Genomic DNA, 16,918 nt, shown 5'->3' with positions numbered 1-16,918 from the left:
AGATTTGTTGTATTTTGAATCCAATCTTTCTTTGTAAAAGGCATACAGTTTATCATACTGATTTCAAAGTTAAGGATTCATTAGTTTGAATATGCATTGAACCAAACACTATAATAACATCTTAGTTGATAATTTAATATACTTTATTTTTGACAAAACATCCCATGTTTCGGTCACGACTGCACATTTTCGGTAGTGACAGAAATATGTTGGTAGCCACCACATCACAATACAGAATTTAGCTTGCATACTAAAACACTACAAAAACATATTAAAATACTAACGATTTGCATAACTGTACTAAATTTTTGTTTATTTGCCCCAAATAAATGATTATGTGTTCCATTTTGTCACTACCAAAACAATGATGACATGTTTCGGTCATGACTGTTTCGGTAGTGACAATTTTAGATACTTTTGAGCCTAATTCAAAGATGCTAATCAGCACATGGTTAGCTAGCACGGTTCTGAACAGTTGTACATACATAAAAACAAAATTTTATGCAATAACACCCAAAAGTTTCATGATTTAAAAATAAAATATAAAATAAATATTTTTTTTTTAACTTCACATTTAAAAAAAAAAAAATATAATAATAAAAAATATTTTTAAAAACAACAATGGAAAAAAATGCAAAAATTATTGCAATATGAATTTTTGATGATTTTATATGTATTAAGCTTACTGATATTTTAAATATTATTGTGGGATTCGATAATAGAAGGATCTTACTAAACATCTAAAATTTGAATACTTGGGACAGCAGTTTGCACCAATTCTAGAATGGCCCATATAGGCCTATTCTCTAGTGTAATTTATCATTCCATATCTAGTTGCTTTTCTATTTTCTATTGTTATACTCATATTACCCCGTATTGTCATATTTATTTAACATTAATCAGCCCTGCATTTTAGTTTTTAACTAACAAAAATCAACAGAATCCAAAAGTCTTCCATTTCCTTTATTAATGTGGCTTTTTAAGAGTCTCTATGCATTAATGCACATGCTCACTCTCTCAGTAGCCAATTTTAAATGTGATATCACAAACCATTTTGCTGCTCAACTAGCGCACTCTGTTGTTGTCTGTTTTACTGCACTGCCATCTAGTGGCAATAAGAGGCTACCACACCTCAAGCACAATAGAAAAATATAGAAACATATAGTGGCAGATAGACTATTTATACAACATGTTATATAATAATTTGTAATTTGTATATAATAATTTGTTTGTTTTTTAATGACTGAATTACTCTCTAAAACCACATCATCTTCCTTTTTCTAATTATTTTTGCAGTTGAGAACACAGCACACTGTGAGTTTGCCTATTTGCGGGACCTGCTCATCAGGTATTCAACATTTTAGCTCTTTGGAGTGTTTGTATAAACAAGACGGCAGTTCATTTGTTAGTAAATATATTTCAATATAAGTGTTCACTCTGTGCCGGTTTCCCCTGTTCTAGAACTCACATGCAGAACATCAAAGATATCACAAGCAGCATCCATTACGAGATGTACCGCGTACGCAGACTCAATGAGAACAACACACAACCAAACGGGCAGCAAGCAATCCACACCAATGGCATACCTGAGCCTGAAGTCCTCTCCCACGAGATGTAGATGTCTGCCTAACCATCCATCCATACATCCATCAGTCCGTCCATCTATCCATTTCTCCTTCAATCTCTTAATTTTCAAAAGTCTCTCCTTCAGTTCACTCTGCCTTCATCATTTTGTCACTGTGTTTGTTTTACACAAAAAAATATTTCTGAACTGTGGAATATGAATCTTTAAGTGTGTAGCAAAATGTGATGTTCTGTAATGAGAGTTTTATTAAAGATGTTACTACATGTCTCTCTCTCTCTCTCTCTCTCTCTCTCTCTCTCTCTCTCTCTCTCTCTCTCTCTCTGTGTGTGTTCTCATTTATGGTAACTGCTCAAAGATCAGAAATAATGACATCTGTCAAAATGCCACAATGCTTTAAGTTCTCTCACTTAATCATTACAAATAACACATTAAAGTGGTTAAATTGCAATTTGACAAACAAATAGATATTGTATGGCTATTGGGTATAAAAAAAGGAGGGGCTCTGCAGCATAAAAATCCAAATAAATCATGTTTTTGACTATTTGGAAATATAATGGAACAAAGACAAGTGGAAAGGGATCTAAATATTACAGGACTTCTGACTGTACATTCACACACTTTTAGACAAGAGGTTTGATCTTGATTAAAGCATTGTATGAATAACATTTTAGCTGAGTATAAACATAATTTAATTTTAGTAACCCCCTTTTTGTAGTGACTCTGACCTGTGTTGTATCTTGTATTCTATTGTGCTTTGTGCCATGTTTGCATTTGTTTTTTTAAAGCTTAGTTCATTTATTTTGTAATTTTAATGATTGTTGTGCTGTTTAATTGTAAAGACTTTGACATACTTATGTGAAATGAAATGTTCTTTTTGTTTTTAAGAAAGGCAAGCATTTTTTTTAAGTTGTAAAGAGTTATGTATTTATATACACCATAATTTACCCAGATGTAATAGTGTGGCTTTTGTAGGTCAAATGTTCATATTTCCAAAATTGCACCACAGTGACCCAAATCACCTGTACTTACATTTTTTTGTTTTGTTTTGTTTTGTTTTGTTTTTTTCTTTTGCAACTGTCAGTATTCAGTAAAGCAAGTCCTGAGCCATTCTATTCTCTATCTGTATTCTGTAATTATATGTGTGACCATGAATTGTTGATAGATGTATTTCATGTTAGTGATTTCATGTTTCATGCTTAGTGACCCCCCAAACGTTTTGGACACTTAAACCACACTTAAAAGTTCATTGATGTTTTTGCATTATGTACAGTAGCAAAATATCTCAAAAAAAGTGGCATCTCAAACACAAAGAATTTTATTTTTTTTTTTATTTTTTTTTTTACATCTATGTGAAGTAGAGGGGAGCAGTTTTTATTCTTCCAAGGTTTTTTTTTTTTTTTTTTTTTTTTTGCAGATGCCATTTGGTTTAATATTTTGGTTTGATAATTCATACTTTTTTTAAGTGTGACAAAGTATACAAAATTGTACAAATATTTTATGGGTCAATATATGGACAAATATAAGTTAAGCAATTTCCTTAACAGTTAAACTGTGCCCTGGACTTATGCTGACCATTTTTCTATGTAAGTAAAAAAAAATGACCACATATTTTGCCTACATTTAAGGGGATGTACATTTTAAGCCTTTTTATTATTATTATTATTTTAAACCCTGATTCAAAAGATTTTTAAAGATTTTAAAAGATTATACGTACTGCTTAAAAATGAGGACAGTTTTCTCAGGTTCCAAAGTCCCACCTAGTGCTGCCTAGTGATTTGCATAATATTTGAAACATGACATGGCTGTCAATTCCTGGCTGTCATGTTATTTTGCAGCCATAATAAACGGACACCAAATATCCTAGTTTTTTATTGTTTTATTCAACCTGTATTGTGTAATTCAAATATGTCCAGACTGGTCAGAGATATTATATACATTAAAACAGATTATTTTATGATTATTGTACACATTGTATTTTTTTTTTTTTTTTTTTTTTGTATTATAAGGTAAGATTTATCTTATACTGTAGATTTGGGGGGAAAAATAAAGATTGCTAATTTTATTGTCATCTAATTATTCATACACTTAAGGTTGAAAGATAATATTCATTATATAGCTAAATTAACATAATCCTGGGCTTGTGATTTGTTTTGCATATCATCATAAGTTTATGAATCAGAGGGTAATATGTTTCTTACATAGGGTCTCTGAGGTAATGATCATGAGGAAATTATGCTAAACTGAATGTAAGAATACCACAGTGAATATGTAATTTTTTTTATTATTTTTTTTTATTACATTTCGTGAATATGTAATTTTAAAACAAAGAGACGAAACAGACTATATTCTGTACAGAAGCCTAATGAAAATGGGAAACATTTATTTAGTACTTTATTTATCCAGCTATGGAAATAATCAAAATGTCATTTCACCAGGAGCCTCCAGCAGAGGGAGAGAGAAATTAATAGTAAATGAAGTAATCTGTCTCCTTGGGCATGTGTGTATATTCAGTAAGTTACAAGAAAGTGGAAAATATGCCATTAAAAGGTTATTTCAATAGTGGCTGACAATACCTCTGAGATTGCATATCTGAGTTTTATATCTAGACTGTAAGCCTAAATAAATCTTGAATATAGTTATAAATCTATAGTTATGACCCTATTCTCAGGCATAGTGATGGGCAGACACCAATTTTCTACCCATTTTCCTTTCATGAAAACAGGCAAGTTTTGTATAGTTTATAGAACACAATATTATGAATACCATAATGGGGAAGATATGCATTTGCATCTGTTCATTTACAAGAACCGAATGAACCAATGCACAAGAATGAATTAGGCTTTTCAAAGAGAGCAGGTTCTGTTTATGACAAACTGATTCATTAGAATGAATCCGACTTTCCAACACTACATATGAGAGAGGTCTGTTTAGGATGAACCGGTTCACTAGAATGAATCAAACTTTCCAGAGCTATTTTACATATGAGAGAAACAGGGTCAGAGGCAAGGGTCTATCTGTTGTTGCTGGAACAATCGGTTATCGGCACAAAACCATACCGATAGTTCCCTTTCTGATGGTCACTTTCGACGTTGTGTTGAAATACTGACTCTAGGGGTCACACTGACCCAGACACCATATTCAGAAAGGCTTCAGCATCAGCTGCATTCTAAAAGATGTAATTTCCCTTTCAAAAGAGCGAATTCCTCTAAAAGAGTTACATAATGGATTGTGTCTTTTTAAAGATGCCATTTTTGCTTAGTTCTTCTGGATGCAGATGATTTCTCTCTCCCTCGGATGGGCACGGTCACTATCTGCACCGTTTTGTCTGCGCCCATACTGAAACAGCTTTCCTGGATGGTTCATGCTCTCACTGCGAGTCCATTGGGATGCATCATTCACAGCATCGGAGGGAGGGCTTATGCCTTCAGACGCAGATGACTCGTCTGTGCTTCCACCTTCGAGTGTGACAGCACAGTCTGAGGCTGATGCAGAGTTGGAGCCGTGCTTTCCCGGGCAGCCGCAGCATTGGGCTAGAGTGGACTGGCTGGACGATTGGTCACGCTTCACGCTAGTGCACGAGGATATCTCGAAGTCATGGAAGGCACCTTTCTTCACTTTGCAGGCCCCTCCATCCTCACTACCCTTGATGGTGGGGCAGTGCAGGGACATTCCCCAGGTGGAGCATCCTGGAAGTCTATCAGGCCAAAGCACTGAAAGATCTGCACGAGGGTAGTCCTGACCCAGAGTTAATGCAGGAACTGCACTTGTCCACCGACTATGCGCAGGACTCTGACTATGTGAGGACTCTGCGCAGCATTTCTCGGCAGTGAAGAAGCAGACGTGGGCAAACAGAGGTGGGCATTCGTATACTCAACTACCTTGATGACTGGCTAATCATAGCTCACTCTGGGGAGTCGGTGTGTGCACACAGGGATCTGGTCCTCAAGCACCTAGCCTGATTGGGACTCCGGGTCAACTGGGAAAAGAGAAGGCTCTCCCCTGTGCAGAGCATCTCTTTTCTTGGTGTGGAGTTGGACTTGATCGGCATGACAGCACATCTTTCTCAAGACCGTGCACAGTCATTGCTGCTAGAGACTGCTCAAGTACAAAACAGCTGTTCCACTGGAATATTTTCAGAGGCTCCTGGGGCAAATGACTTCCTCCACTGTGGTCACACCGCTGGTTGATGCATATGAGACCGCTTCAGCATTGGCTTCAGTCAGAGATGGGCATAGCGTCACGGCACACATCACGTGGCCATCACGCCGATCTGACGCCGTTTATTCAGCCCTTGGTCAGACCTTGCTTTTATACGGGCAGGAGTTCTCCTAGAACAAGTGTCCAAGCGTGCTGTCACAATAGATGCCTCTGAGATGGGCTGGAGTGGTGTATGCAATGGGCATGCAGCCTCGGGTCCCTGGACAGGCCCTGACTGCATTGGCACATCAACTGCCTTGAGGTGTTGGCCATCCTGTAGTACTCGGACTCGGTCTTGGACTCGGTCTCGAGACCATATTGTAACGGTCTTGGTCTTGTCATGGACTCATGTGCATATTGACTCGGAATTGACTTGTACTCGTACATATTAGGACTCGGACTCATTTCCGAGACCACTCGAGTCCCATTAAAAATATTTCATGACTATTACTGTATGTTAATGTTTGGGGGCAAAGAGCAATGGTAATATTGTGGTCAATAAAACAAAATACATTTGAATTATAATTAACATGTGTACAATAGTAACGAATCGCTCAAAAGTCGGAAAATTCCTATTATTTTTACATATCCGTCAGTGTGAGGCGTTGCCATAACGCGTTGCTATGGGTTGCGTGCGTGTGCGACCGACTGATTTTCCACAGTCTGTTCGAAACCTAGGCTCTCGAGCCATATATGGTTCTTGAGTGCCTATGGCTCGACGGAAGAAAAAAATAAACCAAACAATTTTTAAAAACTTTTTCCCCATCAATAATCAAAGCTAGTGTGTCGATTTAATTAAAAATCTATTTCTTATATATATATATATATATATATTTTTTTTTTTTAAAATATTACATAATTCACTAATGCCGGTTTGTCATGTATAACACCCCAACCAATCGTGATCTAGCACAAGAAGTTCAAATTTCATTGGACAACGTGAAGTCGAAATTACATGGACAGACGAGCGATTTCTGCGCTTGTCTCATTTTATAAATCAAATTGCATCGCTGACAAAATGGATGTTAAGACTATAAAGCCAAAAGTCGCATTAATGGTAAGTAGTGTTCAATTAATTTAGTGTTGATACACCGTTCACTATTTGATGAAACTATCATAGTTAATGAAGCCAAAGTGCCACCTACAGGCCTATTATGTGAAGTGTAGGCTGGCGAAATGGTGACGTGAAAGGACTTTATTGTATTACCATTTTTGATAATTATTAGCTTATGTGGCATTATGAAATAAGTCTCTTATGCTTATCAAGCCTGCATTTATCTAATCAAAAACAGCAATATATATTTAAAAAATATTATTACAATTTAAAATAATGGTTTTCTATTTAAGTATACTTTAAAATATAATTTATTTCTGATGCAAAGCTGAATTTTCAGCATCATTACTCCAGTCTTCAGTGTCACATGATCCTTCAGAAATCATTCTAATATGCTGATTAATTTTCAAAGTTGGAAAGTGGAAACAGTTGTGCTGCTTAATATTTTTTATAACATGCTGTGATCCTTTTTTTTCAGTCGATTGATTTAAAATCTTTGATTTAAAAATGTTTTTTTATTTTATTTATTCAAAATAGAAATCTTTTCTAACAAATTACCTTTACACCACCTACTATGCGGCCTTTTTACCCTTAATTCATAAAATTTTTTAAACCAATATCACTCTAAGTAAATAAAATACAGTGTACATGCCATGGTATATTTGATGAGTATGGTGGCAATTTTATTGTTTCCACCAAACATTTACATATTCTTTTAGGTCTTTAGATTTCTTTAGGTCTTGTCTCAGACCCAACCTTATGTGAACTTGAACTTGTCTTGGACTCCAACCTCTGTGGTCTCGGTCTCGACTCGGACTCGACCCTCTCTGGTCTCGGTCTCAACTCGGACTCGACCCTCTGGTCTCGGTCTCGACTCGGACTCGACCCTCTCTGGTCTCGGTCTTGACTCGGACTCGAATTAGCTGGTCTCGACTACAACACTGCTACTAGCCCTGAGGAGGTTTCCAGTAAGGTTGGCAACTGAGAACCAGTTATTATCCAGAACCAGTAGTGTTTTTTGAAAAGTTTGAAAAGATTCGTTCTGAAAATGGTTCTGGTGTGATCGGTGGGCGAAGTGCAAGGAGCGTTTCCTTTAATAGAGATGTCTCACCTCATGAATATTATAGCAATGAATGCACTGAAAAGCCCTTGTGCTACTCATATATGTCAGATATCAATGCAGAGAGAGAGAGACAGAGAGAGAGAGAGAGAGAGAGAGAGAGAGAGAGAGAGATGCACGATTAATCTTTAAAAGATTCTTGATTTCATCACCCATATGATCTAATTCCTAAATGACAATGATTCGCCCGTGTATATTAAACCTTTGACAAAAATAAAATCGTGACATTCAAATCTGCATTCGCACTGCTACTGATCTAGAGAGCGATCTTTTCAAACACACAATATCATTATTTCTGTTACAAATATTCCAGTTATCACAGAAGTATACAAAAGTTTATTATTCAGATATAAACGCTGACGTCTACGTTACCGATCAAAATAGAATAAATCACCTTTTGAAAGTAACTGGGTGCTTCAAATAACAACTGTATCGATTGCATTGTTATCCCACTAGGTGGCAACAAATTACTGTTAAAACTGTATCTATCACTGAATCATTCTTTAGGAACAAGTGAAGTCTTTATGAATCCAATTTAGAAAAATATTCTCTTTCACCTGTCTGGATCTCACATTTGTGTTCAAGCATCTTATTTGTGTTGAATTTGTGGTAACACTTTACAATAAGGTTCATTTGTTAACATTATTTAATGTATTAATTAACATGAACTAACCATGAGCAATACATTTGTTACTGTATTTGTTAATCTTTGTTAACCTTAGTTAATAAAAATACAGCTGTTCATAGTTCGTTTATGTTACTTCACAGTGTATTAACGAATGTTAACAAATACAACTCTTGATTTTAATAATGTATTAGTAAATGTTGAAATTAACATTAACTTTTAATAAATGCTGTAGAAATGTAGTTCATTATTAGTTCATGTTAATGTAGTTAACTAATGTTAACTTATGAACCTCATTGTAAAGTCTTAGCGAATTTGTTGAGATTAGCAGTGTTAAACTCATTTTACAAGGATAACAAACAAAAAAAGGACTATTTGAGTTGAGTATTGTGCATTTTCTCCCATTACTACTATTTTTTATTGGTTGTTTAATAATTTTATTGGAGCAGGAATCGGAACAGGAATCGTTAGGAACAGGAAACGGAACCGGAAAATTTATTTTGATTCCCAACCCTAGTTTCCAGACAGACAATACAGCGACAGTGGTGTATATATATCTGGAATTTGGGTAAGCCTACTCTCATGTTGTCTTGAGACCCCAGCATGCGTATGTGCCCAAAGTTTCCACTATACTCCCTTCAGGGACCAAGTGGTGAACTTGCAAGCAATCCCTCCTCATGAGGGAGACCCAGCCCTGTCTCTGTTGTGTCCAGTGCACGCTCTGTGCATATATAGTACCTGGACCAGACGCAAAGCTTCAGACAATCTAAACAGCTTTTTGTCTGCTTTGGGGGTCAGCAGAAGGGGAAGGCTGTCTCCAAACAAAGAATGTCCCACTGGATTGTGGATGCCATTCTCTGGGCTTATCAGGCCCAGGGTGTAATGTGCCCATTGTAAGTGAGAGCTCACTCGACTAAGGGTATCACAGCCATGTTGACTTTGGCGAATGGTGCTTCATTAGGAGACATATGTAGATCTACAGGCTGGGCTACACGCAAAACTTTTGTGAGATTTTATAATGTCTGCATGGAAACCGTTTCGTCTCGAGTCTTAGGCAATAACAGGTAAAACTCTGAAAACTGGTTGGGTGTAGTGCTTGCATTAGTGCCTTCCCCCTCCCTGACATGATAATGTGCACTTTTAGGTCCAGTTAGAGTTTCCCTTTAATAGTGAACCCTGGACCACCCTTCTCCATCATGTAGCACTCTTGCAGTAGATGAGTTGGGCAGGGGAAATCACTACCAGGCCCATTATTCATGTTATGCCCCTTTTCAGGTGAGCCCTTGTAATCTGGCTAGTGCTTTACATAGCCGTATGTCCAGGCATGTGGTCTGGCATGCAAATTCCACACGCCAATTCCATTGGCCTTTTCTGAATGTGACAGAGGTGTTTGGGCTCTCAGGGGTGATCCCTAGTGTCGGTATTTCAACACAACATCTGTTCCCTCCATCAGGGAACAAGGGTTACACTAGTAACCAAGATGTTTTTCAGGATTGTGTCCATGGCTGAAGTGGCTGAGAAGGGTCCACTGTCATTATTGCCTTTAAGGCTGAGAGGACACTAACATTATTAGTTTATATCCAGCCGGTCATTTTTATGCATTTGTTTGCAAGCAAAATTGCATATTTAAAGCTATAGTGACGCGAGAAAGCAAATTGATATGTTCATGCAGCCGACAGAAACAAATCAGAAATGCATCCAATTTCAGTTCTTTTTTATCGTCACTGTAACAAATATTTTCTCATTTTGATTAAATAATCATCAAGTGTTTTAAAATAAAAGCATATAACATGTGAGAGTATACAATATACATATGCAGGCTATCTATTTTCAGTGCTATGGCCTTTGTTATTTAAAGATGGACATCTTTATAATTAACTGTTTGGATTTATATGAAATGGCAACACTTTACAATAACTGTCCATCTGTAATATTAACTTAATTATAAAAATTACTTAAGGTTAATAAATGCTGTATAATTATTGTTCATTGTTAGATCATTAATTTCAATATTTTGCCCACTAATGCATTAGTAATAACGGTAACACTTTAGTATAGAGAACACATATAAACTATTAACTATGACTTTTCCCTCAATAAACTCATAATTTACTGCTTATTAATAGTTAGTAAGGTAGTTGTTAAGTTTAGGTATTGGGTAGGATTAAGAATGTAGAATAAGGTCATGCAGAATAAGGCATTAATATGTGCTTAATAAGTACTAATAAATCGCCAAAATTCTAGTAATATGCATGCTAATAAGCAACTAATTAAAAGACTCTAAAATAAAGTGTTACCGTAATAACATTAGTTAATGCACTATGAACTAACATGATCAATATATATTTAATATTTATATTTATATTTATTTCATTTATTAAGTACAGCAGATTTTCATGGTTCAGCACTGTTTTTTTTTTTTGTTTGTTTGTTTGTTTTTTTGTAGTGAAGTTCAGCACTAGCTTACTCTCAGAGAGATTGGGAAAAGATCTGCTACACTGCTGCTGATGCAGAACAAGTACCGAGACTTGCTACTGCCAACACATTCACAGACATGCTGCACATATACATGAAATAACCCCCGTAGCAGATCTATACAGGTGGAGGGTTTATGAAAGCACGCTGCAGACTGCTAACAGTAAACACTACCAGTATTTGAATGTTGAGCCTCAGCTCATTGGCCACTGATGCAACAGCAGCCAATCAGCTGCGCTATGTAGATAACGATGTGATTGCTACCAAATTGAGTTAAGAACGTATCAGCCTGCACCATCTAGAGTTTCATGACATAACTTGGTATTTCATGTTTTTTTTACATGGTAAATGTGGGAAATAATGTAGTGATTAATATTAGCTTTATTTGATAATAGTAGAAGTCCCCATTTAGATAACTAGGTAGCTAGATCATTTTTGTGTGTGTTGTGTTATGTGTGTCTACACACTGGTAGCAGACAGTCATCTAACTCAAGTCGTTAGTCTCCCAATAAAAAATCGTCGTCCTCTCTCCTTTCCCTCTGACCCTCATCTATGAAAGTCAACAAGCTCCAAAACAAAAGCTTGTCATCCTTCTTAAGATCAGCTAATCGGCGCAACGCTAGCACATCTGTTCAGACCAAGAAAACCAAGGTAATTGCTGATAATGAATTGCTTTTTATTAACCACTTTGAAGTAATAAGTATTTATACTAATATAGTATATAGTATAGTATAAGTAATATACTTTATACTAATTTTGTAATTAACCTGATGCAATTCGGTGATTTCGAGATTTCTGTTGGGACAGCTCCCCCATTGTTCTGTTCGCAATACCCTTGAGCCAATTTTGCAAATGCCCACATTGTTTGTTAGTCTATCTAAATTGCTAGCATCAATTTGTTCACTTGCATAATTTTGATTTCCATTCCACCTCATCTGCCTGTCGTCTTTTACCACCACTCCCCCGTCCTGTTCAAATGAATACACACATGTACACATGTACACATGTACACACATGTATTCTCACACTGAGACACTATTCTCTGACTGTCTCCTGGCATGATGCCAAGCCTTTTTACAAAGGAAGGGTTGGGCTGTTACCCTTCCCATATGCAAATTAATCTCATTTTGATTAAAAGACAGCTGCAAATTTAATTAGATTCTACAGCAGAGAGAAATATCATGCCAGTCCTCTCTGGAGGGGAGTGATTTACTTGAATTAATGTTTGCCAGACTTGCACTTGAAGTAAACACAGGGATAAAGAGAAAGGTATGTTGTTGCAGATCTTTTACGAAGGGCAATGAGGCGTTTCTATAGAACATCACTGATGAAAAACCCTCTTGCATCGCTTAATAAGGTTTGGAGCATTAAAAGCCCAAATAACAACACAGTAGAAGCCTAAAAGAGCTGTCTTAATATGCACACAGATTATTTAAATAAGAGTCAGCCTCCCTCCCTCTTTATTATTATATTAGTTTTTTAACAAATGCAAAAGCATATCAGCAATTTACTAGTTGAGATGTTTAAAACAGATACTCCAGAAACATAGGAAACCAGAATTTACATTTGAAGGGTTTTATTTTTTTTATTTTTTATTTTTTTATGATATCAGTATTTTCCCAGTTTACACCATTTGGTCAGCATTAAATAGCATGATTCCACAACATCATCTCCTGGTGTCACACAACAGTGTTTTTTTTTTTTTTCACCTGTAAAGGATTGGAGATAGTAAAACTTAAATTTTAAATATGTTTCAGTTTTTTTAAATGTTGTTTCAGTTCCCTTTCGAATGGCAACTCACACTGCGTCCCCTAGAGAACACTTTGGGGAATGCCCCAGGCACGACTGGTGTCTGAAAGTGAATGTGGAAATACGGCCAGTTTTAGACAAGCACTCGCAAACTTCCTTAAGTACTTCCCCTCGGGGGAATCTCTGTCGCCATTTTGAAGTGTGTTCCACTTTGTGAAGTGGACGAGGGAAGTTTATATGGACAGACCCTCGTCCCCTCGATTTTGACCGAGGGAGCGAGACTACTTCATATGTATACATCAGGCAGCTCCATATACCACAATGCAACACAATTGTGTTCACACTGCATATAACGTTTAATTTACCCCACCACAAACAACACTATAATATAGTAATTGTTTTTTTTTGTTTTTTTTTATTCAAAACACCCAAACACACATACTTACATATAGAATGCTGCATTAAACAATTTCGTAAGGAAAAGGAAAAAAAAAAAAAAAAAATCAACTCCATAGTGGATTCCAAGTGATCAAGGGCTTAGGACGTGCCAATTCAGCTCATTGCAAATGTTCCACCAGTAGTGGGCACTCATGCAACGTAAGCAATGACATACATCCGAGTAAACAAGACTGAATGAAGTTAGCAAGGGAAGGGCATAAAAAACTGAACTGGAACGCAGCCAATGTACTTGACATTGGCTGGCGACAGCCTATGACGTACTTCTGGTGCGACCGTGAGTATAAAAGAGCACCTGTAGAGCACGTCATCAGCTTTTTGTCTTCAGGAGCCGCCTGACTAAGTGTGTGTGAAGATATCAATGTGAGAGCAGAGGCAAGCACTGTGATGAGTCGTGGTGGGGATGCTCTGCTCTGATTCTTTTCTTGAGGGATCAGAATCCAGCATCTGCACCTCGCGTTTTTGACTGCATTTGCTGTTCGGATTGCAGAGACCGCAGATATAAACTGCTGCGAGCAAATAAGCATTTAAATCGTTTGTTCCTTCCTGTGCTTTGTGTGTGTACATTGGTTATTAGGAAGATGGGTAGTATCGCTTCTCGTGTTCACATTTCTTATAATCGGTTGCGCAACCACAAAGAGTGGCTTTCCCTCTGTATTGCACTTAAGACTGTGAGAAATATGTGAAGAAGATTCCGCTATTCTGAAGAAGGGCTATTCCGTGACTCGCATCTCACTTCTTCAGCTGTGATCCTCACAAGTACTATGAATTGTATGTTGGTTATATAAAAGATAGGCAGTATTGCTTCTCGTGTTCCCACATCTTATATATGTTGTGCAATAGTATGGAGTGGTTTTCCCTCTTTATTGTGCTTAAAGCTGTGAGATGTATATAAAGAAGGTGAGCTATTCCGCGGCTCGCATCCCACCCTTCCAACTGTGATCCTCACAGTGTTATGAATTTATGTTAGGAAGATGGGCAGTATCGCCTCTCGTGTTCCCACTTCTTATAATCTTTTCCGCAACCACACAGAGTGGCTTTTCCTCTGTGTTGTGCTTAAGACTGTGAAATGTAAATGAAGAAAGAGGGCTATTCCACGACTCACGTCCCACTTCTTCAGCTGTGATCCTCACAGTGCTATGAATTGAATGTTGGTTATATAGAAGATGGGCAGTATCACTTCTCACGTTCCCACTTCTTATATATGTTGTGCAATAGTACGGAGTGGCTTTCCTTCTGTATTGCGATTAAAGCTGTGGGATGTATATGAAGAACGTGGGCTATTCTGCAGCTAGCGTCCCACCTCTTCAACTGTGATCTTCGCAGTGTTATGAATTTGTATTAAGAAGATGGGCAGTATCGCCTTTTGCATTCCCAATTCTCATAATCTGTTGCGTAATAAGACAGAGCGGCCTTCCCTCTGTATTGCGCTTAAGATTGTGAGATGTGTGTGAAGAAGATGGGTTATTCTGCGACTCGCATCCCACTTCTTTAGCTGTGATCCTCACAATGTTATGATTTTGTAGACTGTTTTTAAGAAGATGGGCAGTATCGCTTCTCGCGTTCCCACTTCTTGTAACAGGTATGCAGTACTACAGAGTGGCTTCCCTCTGTAATGCTTAGGGGGCTCTCAGAACTCCATTTAATTTGACATTCCCTTAAAGGAATGCCAAGCCCCCGAGCTCTGCCTGTGGGCCGAGTTCTTTTTGATTCAGTCCTGCAGGGAAGGGAGGAACGGGAGGAAGCCGTGTCTTCTTTGGTAGGTGTACAGCTTGGGCTTTGGCCATAGGGAATTAGTCATGACAGCCTCTGATGTGTACCTCAGGGATGGGGACTCCTTAGAGTCTTCTCTTAATCTTAGCCGATAAGGCTCATCCCTTCAGCATGGCGGAGTGGGTACTTGTTCCCTAAAGTGTCCTCTAGGGCAGTGGTTCCTAATCCTGATCACCCCAACACTGCACATTTTGCATGTCTCCTTTCTCTGACACACCCTTTTCAGGTCTGGAGTCTCTACTAATGAGCTGATGACCTGGATCAGGTGTGTTTGATTAAGGAGACATGCAAAATGTGCAGTGTTGTGGTGCCTCCAGGACCAGGATTGGGAAACACTGCTCTAGAGTTCCCATTCGAAAGTGAACGTCTCAGGTTAAGCATGTAACCATGGTTCCCTGAGAAGGGGAACAAGACACTGCGTCCCCTTGCCATGCTTCAGATATTCCTGTGCGCGTCTCCTTCAGACAAGGAAGCAGATGATGTGCTCTATAGATGCCCTTTTATACTCACGGCCAAAATACTCCAAAAACATTTTACAGTATGTTGTCATCAGCAGTCTTGTAGTAGGAGAACCTGTGGTGTCTCCCAGTTTTTACAGACCTCCTCGCCCCAGTGAAGGATATGCCTCATGATTTCCAGATGGAGGAAAAACTCTTTGAACAATAGGACGCCAGTGATGGTATTTGAATACCAGTCAGGTAGGACATGGACATCTACCAAGGACATGCATTGTGTAGGCCGTCTTTCAGGTTTAAATAGAGATGTCTACAGTTAGTGCATGTTGGATCAAGATATTCTTTAGTTAGCGTGTTGTGTTTCCCACCTTCTGGGAACAGTAGCAGCATAATATTAATCTACGTTATTCACACTGCCTCTTGTGTTCTTTCACCTACTTGATATATGAATGGAAGACCCAGTGCATTCAAGGTAAACATTTTATTGGTATGTGGTCCCTTAAAATCAAATCCATCAGCTGGCCTACTATATGAACAAAGAGTAGCTGATTTACACTACAGTGATAGCATTATGTTCTTATTTTTTTATTTTTATTTTTATTTTTTTTTAAATGCACCTCATAGGCTACGTATCTGCTCCTAAACATAAAATTAACAGATTCAGAGAATGGAGGGCAGGTTCAGGTTTACAGTATGGGATACAGTAAATGTTTTGATTGGACCAGTATAACAAACTAGGATGGGAATACCAGTGGCTGCCAGCCATGACTGGTGGTGCATTGAAAGTGAGTAAAGATCCTCTCTAAGAAAGTAAGTGATTAGAGAGTGATGATGGGAGTCTCCAAAATATTATGAGGCTTTAACAAATTTTACCTGTTTTATCCTTTCAAACACTCACCACGCTCTCCCAGCTAATTAGGTGCTGAGACCTATGTATCAGTAGATAAAAATACAAAAAGATCTGCACTCTAAAATTGTTTTATTAAGTTTAAACAGGAAATAAAAACAGGACAAAATGTTTCAGCTGTCTGCTTTCATCAGTGTAACAATTCACTTGTTTTCAATGAGTTCTCAATTAGAAGTTGATATTGTCTTGGTAGATGTTGGTACTATCTATACCTCAGTGTTTTAATCACTTGCAAATTGTTGAATGAGTCACATAAGCAAAAATAAACACGCTTGCAACGGTAAAGCTACTCATTTTAATAACTATCATTTAAAGTTTCTGTACACTCAGCAAGATTGGCAGGCATGTGTATAATAGTCAAATCAGTTATTAAATGCCCATTACAGGTTTGCATTAGAGGCTTAGTGTGGTAGTGGGAGTACTGGACTTTTGTTTCTTTCTTTCTACTGTAAAATGTTTTACAAAGTGGTCTTTAAATGTTATTATTATGCTGCAAAATGCTTCTTAAAGCAATAATGTCAG

At 37.5% G+C, this 16,918-nt stretch overlaps 1 protein-coding gene across 3 annotated transcripts in view; it reads left to right on the top strand.

Annotated features, from left to right (window-relative positions):
- Positions 1-3,539, top strand: part of septin9b (septin 9b) — a 77,330-nt gene extending 73,791 nt beyond the window's left edge. For all 3 annotated transcript variants that reach the window (XM_051897100.1, XM_051897101.1, XM_051897102.1), the window contains 2 exons: positions 1,297-1,348; positions 1,462-3,539. In XM_051897100.1, coding sequence (XP_051753060.1) covers positions 1,297-1,348; positions 1,462-1,618 — 209 coding nt within the window. In that variant the 3' untranslated portion in view covers positions 1,619-3,539. The remainder of the gene's footprint in view (positions 1-1,296; positions 1,349-1,461) is intronic.
- Positions 3,540-16,918: the final 13,379 nt, after the last annotated feature.

The sequence above is a fragment of the Ctenopharyngodon idella genome, chromosome 6, assembly GCF_019924925.1.
Source record: "Ctenopharyngodon idella isolate HZGC_01 chromosome 6, HZGC01, whole genome shotgun sequence".
In the NCBI taxonomy this organism is placed as follows: domain Eukaryota; kingdom Metazoa; phylum Chordata; class Actinopteri; order Cypriniformes; family Xenocyprididae; genus Ctenopharyngodon; species Ctenopharyngodon idella.
This window is presented reverse-complemented; position numbering and strand designations above follow the sequence as displayed.